This window comes from Nicotiana tabacum, chromosome 11, assembly GCF_000715075.1.
Source record: "Nicotiana tabacum cultivar K326 chromosome 11, ASM71507v2, whole genome shotgun sequence".
Classification (NCBI taxonomy): Eukaryota; Viridiplantae; Streptophyta; class Magnoliopsida; order Solanales; family Solanaceae; genus Nicotiana; species Nicotiana tabacum.
In genome coordinates, this window is record NC_134090.1 from 54,162,014 (window position 1) to 54,169,870 (window position 7,857).

The 7,857-nt window shown below is 31.8% G+C and overlaps 1 protein-coding gene across 1 annotated transcript; it reads right to left on the bottom strand.

Moving 5' to 3' along the window:
* Positions 1-2,151: 2,151 nt before the first annotated feature.
* LOC142165850 (uncharacterized) lies at positions 2,152-2,790 on the bottom strand. Its single transcript, XM_075224229.1, has one exon. It carries the CDS (start codon positions 2,788-2,790, stop codon positions 2,152-2,154), a length of 639 nt encoding a protein of 212 aa, XP_075080330.1.
* Between the last annotated feature and the right edge of the window lie 5,067 nt (positions 2,791-7,857).

Genomic DNA, 7,857 nt, shown 5'->3' on the forward strand with positions numbered 1-7,857 from the left:
CAAAAAAAAAGGTTTAACATATTCAAATTCCAATATAATAAAATAAGTTCCAATATATATAACTTAAGATTAGGAAACATAATAAGTTTATAACTTCATTCAACAACGAAATTCTACTTTAATGACAACAGTCATTATATGCCAAGTTTGTAAATGACTCATTATTTCTAATATTAGGTGGTGTAGTTTAAAAAATTAGAATAATAATGCAGTTACGCTAAATGAAGAAAATAAAACAAATAAGAAATAAAATGTACGAGCAATTACATGAAATCGCAAGAAGTAAAAGTAGAGAAATAAATGATAAATAATATGCAAAAAAAAATATATTTTAAAATTAAAAAGTAAAAATAAAAAATTAAAATAAAAAGAAATTAAAAGTTATAAAGAAAATAATTTAAATAAAAACAAATATGGAAGAAATTTAAAATTGACCTTGTAAATTGTAATTACAAGTGTAATTACCATCAATTTTCACCTCACCTTGAGAATTGGAGAGTGAAATTATACCTCTCCAATTACACCCAACTCCATGATGACCAAGTAATTACTTGGCTAGGCAAATATGTCAAACTGTGTAATTACACCCTAATGCGCACAATCAGATATAGACATTATATATAGAGTTAAGGAAGATCGACTAGTTGGCAACTAGATATCCATTATCTTAAATCTAAGAAACTAAAATAAATAACATAAGAAAAGAGAGATGTATGATAGATCGATAATTGAAAAAATAGACTTCAAAGTCGTTAAAGAAATAGTATAAAATTAACAATGCTTGAACTTAAATTTCTGGATTCCTGCTTAATTTAATTGGATTACTGCTTCCACCCATATATAGAAATCTAGTCTAGAATGGAAAGTGTCTTATCACATAACAAGAAGGAAAGAGAAAGAGACCAGGCTACGGTGTGGAAGAATTTTGAAACAAGGAGGGCCAAGCCAAGTTATTATTATTATTATTATTATTATTATTATTATTATTATTATTATTATTATTATTATTATTATTATTATTATTATTATTATTATTATTATTATTATTTGTTTAACACATTTTATTAGAGACGAGAGTACTATGAATTGACAAAAACTAAAACTAATAATTGATCCCTATTATTATCATAAAGTTAAATATCATCAAAGAGCGTGATCAGATGATTTGGATTTCTTCACCCTTGAATCAAAAGTATCATGCCCGAGAAATGACAAATTTTTTGATAGAAAATACTTGACCCATTGTGGACCTACCAATACTCTGTGTGAATCCGATTTAGTCGGGCCAATCGAGTCGAATACTAAATAAATAGGAAGTGTAGCAATGTAGACCTTCTGCACTCAACGAGGAAAGTTTATGACAATTCAGCCATAAAATAAAGTAGAAAGTGAAAAAAAAAAGATACATTTATTTACACTAAATGAATCTAAGGTTAGTGCATATCAACTTAATTTCCAAAATAGCATACTCTTATGTTCTTCTGATGTAAAATACTAGTAGTAGCAAGTTTATTAAGCCACAGCCAAGTAGCAGTATAAACAACACATAAATTGTAAGCACCGCAACAATCTTTTAATTACACTTTTGACTATTGCCTTCAATATCCCCTCGAAGAAACACACTATTTTTCTGTTGAGTTGGCTCCCAGAACCAACAGGAACAAATTATTAGTTTCTCCAACTAGAGGTCTAACGATATTTGGATTGTTTTTCCAATCAGACTATTATGCTTTGACCCTTGAGGTCTTTTGTTCGATTATCCTGAAAAACAGCATTTTATTGATTCTTGAAAATTTTAATTTGCTTAAAGATTTTGCTTTCGTGAACAATTAAGGTTTAGATATTGATCTATATAATTAATTAATTAATTGTAATATGGTATGCTAATTATCATTTCATTAATGTATTGTTGATACTGAAAAGAAAGGAGTCAAGATTCACTTTAAGGGAACTGAAGTAAAAAACAAGAAAGAACAATTTCTATGAAAAGATAAAAAGCCTTGTATTTATTCTATCAAAGCAATGAGATTCTTAACATTACTAAACGTACAATGATGTAGTTAATGTAAGAATTAGTCTAAGTCACAAAAAAAAAAAATCAATCTAATTCAGTAGCACCTTAATTAATTAGAGCTTCGCCCATTTCTGGCCTTAATCTAAAGCAGCTCCAAGTGCAAATATTTCATAATCTTCAGCACTGAAAATATTACAACCATTGCACCCACAGTAACCTTTACAAGCACATGACTCATCCCATGATCTATTATTTTTCTTGACTTTTGTTGTCTCTTTTATATTAACCTTCATTGCTATTTTTACTGCTGGAGGTTTCACATCTTCATTATGCACACCCTTATTATTATTCTTAGAATTAGTAGCAATGAATATTGCCCATTCCTCAATCTCCATTTCTGTTGACTCAAATACTCTTTTCCATGGAATTTCAGCTCTCCCCAACACTTGCGATCCGCCAATATTTTTCCCAAAAACTGGGAGATATTTTCTTGACCGGAGCTCGAAAATGACTGTTCCTTGCTTGAGCATGTTAATGGATTCTTGAGTTCCCATGCAATCCAATGAGAAAGATTCATCCCAAAACAAGTTACTATCACATTTTGATGATGAGATTATTTCTTGGCTGTTTAGTTGAACTCTTTGGTTGTTTCCTGCTGGAAGATAGCATCTAACAAACAAGCTGTTTTTTCCTAAAGAACTTTGTTCTATGTTTCTTGCCCTTATGATTTGTATTTCACAACTAATTATAGTTGAACAATTTTGAGTAGTCTCCATTGAAAAAAATACTAGTGGTTTTTCTTTGATAGGGTTGTCTTGTTTTCTTGAGAGATGGTTTGTTTTGGTGATGGGACGCAATTAGTTAGTGGGGGTATTTATAGTTGGAAAATACTTCACTTTGGGCAGTGGAAGGGAATTAAAGTGGTGTAACTTTATTTATGGAGGAGCAACTAGCTAGCTAGAATATAATTATCCTTATACTATAAAATAAAATAACAAAAATTAAACCACACACGCAATATAATGAGAATTAGTACTAATCTAGTGAAGGATTTTATATGGAGCTGAAGTGAAAGATATTGTGTTTATGAAGAATTTCGAGACAAAGCTCTTCAGAATCTTCAAAGGTTAAAAAATTTGTGAAACGACTCTTAGTACAATTAATTATTGAGGTAGAATGCTTGTGGATGTGGCAAATAGGGGTTTAGTGGGTTTATCTGGAATGTCCAATCAGCTGTTAAAATATGGCGTGCACTGCAATTTTGACATATGACTGACTATATTCATAAATTTTTCTTTGTGAGGGTTAACTGGAATTGAAGGACCCAAAATCTTAGATTATTTAAAATCTTGGTCCGAAAGTTGTTCAATATAAACACATAATTGTTCATGTGTGTGAGATACAAAGTAATATTTTAGTTTTTTTCTAAATTAAGTGAATAAAAGCCAGTTTACATAATTAGGGAGCACAAGTGCATCTCTTCTTTGGCTTCATGTTCAAGTAGTGATCTTTTCATGCAACTAAACTTGAAGAAATTAATTTTGAATTTCTCTAAGTAATATTTGGAAGAAAATTACCTGCGAAATTCGCTAAATAATATTCATTGGAAGAAAATTAAGTTCGAATCCCAACTTAAATTCATAACCGTGAATTCAAAAAGATAAATGTGTGATGTAATTCGTTTTGTTCGTTAACTTTAAAGTTTATTATGTGAGTACGTAGACATAGAATATAAAATTTTAATGTATAATGAGATATCTCCGTAGGCCTCGTTTGACCATAGATTTTGCCAAACTTTTTTTTTTTTTTTTTGATGTTTCTTTATAGATTTTATTCATGTTTTGACAGATTTTGAAAACAAATTTTTTAAATCCCAAAACTAGCTCTAGACATGTTTTTGACCCAAAATATTACTGTTGGATTTTTTAACAATTTCAAAAATTATCCCAAACTTTTGTATTGTATGAAAAAGCAGGGCATTTGCAACTATACCCGTTTTTTGTGTCACATTTTAACTTGTGTCCGCTTTGCAAAAAAAATTGCAAGCGTACCCGCTTTTTCGCATAACTTCAGCACAGGGGGCTGAAGTAGCAAAGTCAATCACGCAAAACTTCAGCATTCTAGTAGCCGGGCCTGAAGTTCAGCTCTAGAGCTGAAGTTTTTGTGTTGTAACTGCGAAACTTCAGCTCTAGAGCTGAAGTTTTTGTGTTATAACTGGAAACTTCAGCTCTAGAGCTGAAGCTTTTGTGTTGTAATTGGGAAACTTCAGCTCTAGAACTTAAGTTTTTGTGTTGTAACTGAGAGATCTTGTTCCCTACTAAATGAAGTAATAGATCTTCGTCACTGACATCCAGAGATGGTTTTCTACCAATCATTGTATAGTACATATTACTTAAAAAAAACGAAGACGCTGGAAAGATAACTGCAGTTCCTCTGTTGATGTTCTCCCAAGTTCTAAGCAAGGAAAAAGTCTTTCCTTCTTTTCAAATTAAGCATTGAATATAAGAAATCAATTCTTTCTTTTCTTGTAAATCAATGGGATAAATGAAGCTTTCTCTTGAACAGATGGGTATAAATACCAACTCTGAAAATGTAAAATCATCTCCTGTTAATCTTTCTTTGCCTTTTCACTGTAGCTTCCAAGAATGAATTTTGTGATATATTAGTTAGATAATATAGCACTTCCTCTTGTCTCATTTTGCTCGACCTGGCTTGGGTTTCACAAAGTTTGTGCAGAAATGTTTGAATAGAAGTAATTGCCTTACAAAAATGCTTTCCAATAGTGAGCAATCCAAAACAAACCCTACTGGTAACTTAAACTTTTTTCTAAGACTAATTTGCTGTAAATTTGGGGCAGAAGTATAACTAACGAACTGTTCAATTAAAAAAATTGACCTTATAACTAAAGCAGCGTTGCTTCTAGAGATAAATACCAATTTGTTTTGTGACTTGAAAAAGAAAACAAAGGAGGAGAAGGAGGAGGAGAAAGAGGGCTGGAGTTATTTAAAAAGTGGGTACAAGTTAAAAGTTTTTTAAAAAATGGGTATAGGTTAAATGGAGGCAACCAAATAGGGCGCCCCGTGTAATTTTTACAAAAAAGCCCACCATCTATTATGCCCAAACTAATCTACAAGCTAATTACTATCGTTTTCATTTGTACAGTGTATTATGTAGTTCGTTATAAAAATGATAATTTTGTACCAAACCTATCTATGTTCAGGACTATGGTTTGTGATAATGATAATGATTGGCATCGATGAAGGTTCTGCATATATAGGATTAGCAAGTTTGTTTGTTTGATATTGTTGGGTATTATTATAGTTTTTAGAACTTATGAGTATAAGTCACATTTTATTTTTTTCAAAAAAAAAAAGAAAGTGAAATATGTTTTAAAAAATTATGTCCAAACATATTTTCATCTTCACACCGAACTTCACCGAAATCAAATTTTTTAAAATAAATTTAGAAATTTATGGCCAAATACTAGCTACGTATAATAGGTGATCACGCCCAATTATGCCTTATAAAAAGGACAAAGCGGTCGTTGCAAATATAATCCGGTTTACAAGTTCGGAGTCGAATTCCACAGATAACTAAGGCTTAGCTACAGTTGTTCACTATCACCAAGAATACAAGCTTGAACAATTCCTAACTTATAGATATTAAGATTCTTGTGTTTAACTAACTAACTAACAAATTAAAATAATACATTAACACTAAAGATACTACAGGTTGGAGAAAAGATTAAGGAGATCTAGAGTTATGATTTCCCCAATTGTCCGAATCCTTCCCGCTATGTCTTCTATAATTTTGCCTAAGTATTCTCTACCGATCATGAGCGCTCTACGTGTTGTAATTCTCTTCCGAGTAATTAAGATAATTTACTAGACATACTCTCCCGAGTTACGCTAGCTGGCTTTAATTACAGCTCACTTAGATTGCACCCAAGGTTTCGTTATCCCTAATCCCACCTTTAAACCCTTGGTTATTGATTCTTCACATACGTCCGGAGTGATGTTGTTCAACAACTACCTAAATAATACATACTAAATAGGCACAGCTAATTGAGGGCCCTTCAATCAACCAAAAGAATAATATAGTTGAACAAATAGAGAAAATACTACGGCTCAATTATATAAAAATATAACAAGAATTTATCCCACAAAAGGTTCTATCAAAACCCTAGATAACAAATTAGCTATTCATAATAGTATGCAAAATTAAATACAATACTAAAAGTCATAACCAATAATGGAAATGGGAAGAAGGAAGTGAGAAACTTGTAGAAGAATTCTCCGCCTTGCTCCTAATGTGTTATTGCCTTCTTAGGTCGAATCCTCAGTCTCCTTAGCCTCCTTAGGTCTAAATTATGTCAAAAGTATGTCAAAGGTCCTCAAAATATCATTTTTCCATGTATATATACCAAGTAGGGTTGGGCCCAAACAATTACACATTCTCCTACGCGAAAAAGGACATATTTTCCGGATAGGACGTGCACGGCCGCGCTTGGACCGCACATATCCACTTTGATTCTGCCTGACGAGCGCGGCCGCGCACTTGACACACACATTTTACCCTGTACTATTGGAAATTTCGAAAAACGTAAAACATGAAAGTTGTAACCCTTTGAGTTAGCTTTCCAACCATATATTGTGGAGTCAAATGGAGTTCTGAGCAAAAAGTTATGTGCATTTTACTAGACAGTGCATAATATACCTACTCGATTCCTCGTTCGCTCTTAATTATCATCCGTTGTTCCCCGAACATGATCCCGGCTTAATTCCTTGGGCTTTTACTCAGACTTCAAAGCTCCAAATCACTTGAATTCATTCCATAACATCTACATAGCTCGGAATCCCTCCTACAAGGCATAAAACACACAATTAGTGCAAAACACTAGCGATTAAAGCTCAAACTCAATTAAAGTTCAGTAAATTAGAGTGTAATAAGCGACTAAAATACGTAATTATAGCCTATCATCAATAGGGCTTTCAACTTTTTTCCATCTTATAGAAATAATATTATGACAATGATATAAAAGATTGAAAATTATTGTAACTAAGTCGAAAATTCTAATTAAACTTAATTAGAACTAATTCATACAACATTGTATGAATTTATGTGCTTGGACGTCATAACCACAGAAATTAAATCCCACTCCATGCAGCTGAATTGCTAGTGGAAAGGTAGTCAACTTTTGGGTGGGGCCCATGTTTCTCTTGGCATAATAAAGTACCACCCATAAATCAAACCCTTAAAATCTATTTTTAAATACAGCAGTCTACCATAAACATGTGTACTTATGAATGGGATATTCATTAAAATACACAAACAAGATTGGGATTCTAAACACTAATCTTTGATAAGATTCTGGCTCTTTTAGTTCCAACTCAAAAGCCCTTTTACTTATATGCGCATAATCACACAGATAAATATCCACTGGGAAGATCAATTAGTTGGCAAGTAGATCTATGATCTTAAATTTAGAATTAAAACAAATAACACAAAAAAGAAATATATGATAGATTAACAAAAAGCAGATGATAAAGTCATAAAATAAAAGTAATATAAATTTAATAATACTTGGACTTAAATTTCTGGCCGGGATTCTTGCTTATCAATTTGGTTCACTACCTTCCACTATAGAAATCTAGTATAGTATATGGAAAGTGTCCTAAGAGACAAGGACAACCTTATCTCTTAAGAAAGAAAAAGAAAGAGAGACCAGGCCACTGTCTTGAAGTACTTTAAAAGTGAGGGACAAGCCAAATTGTAATTTAACTTATAGTGAAGCTCTACCTTATAAAGTTGTAAAATCAAAAATAAAAAATGTGGTCTTAATT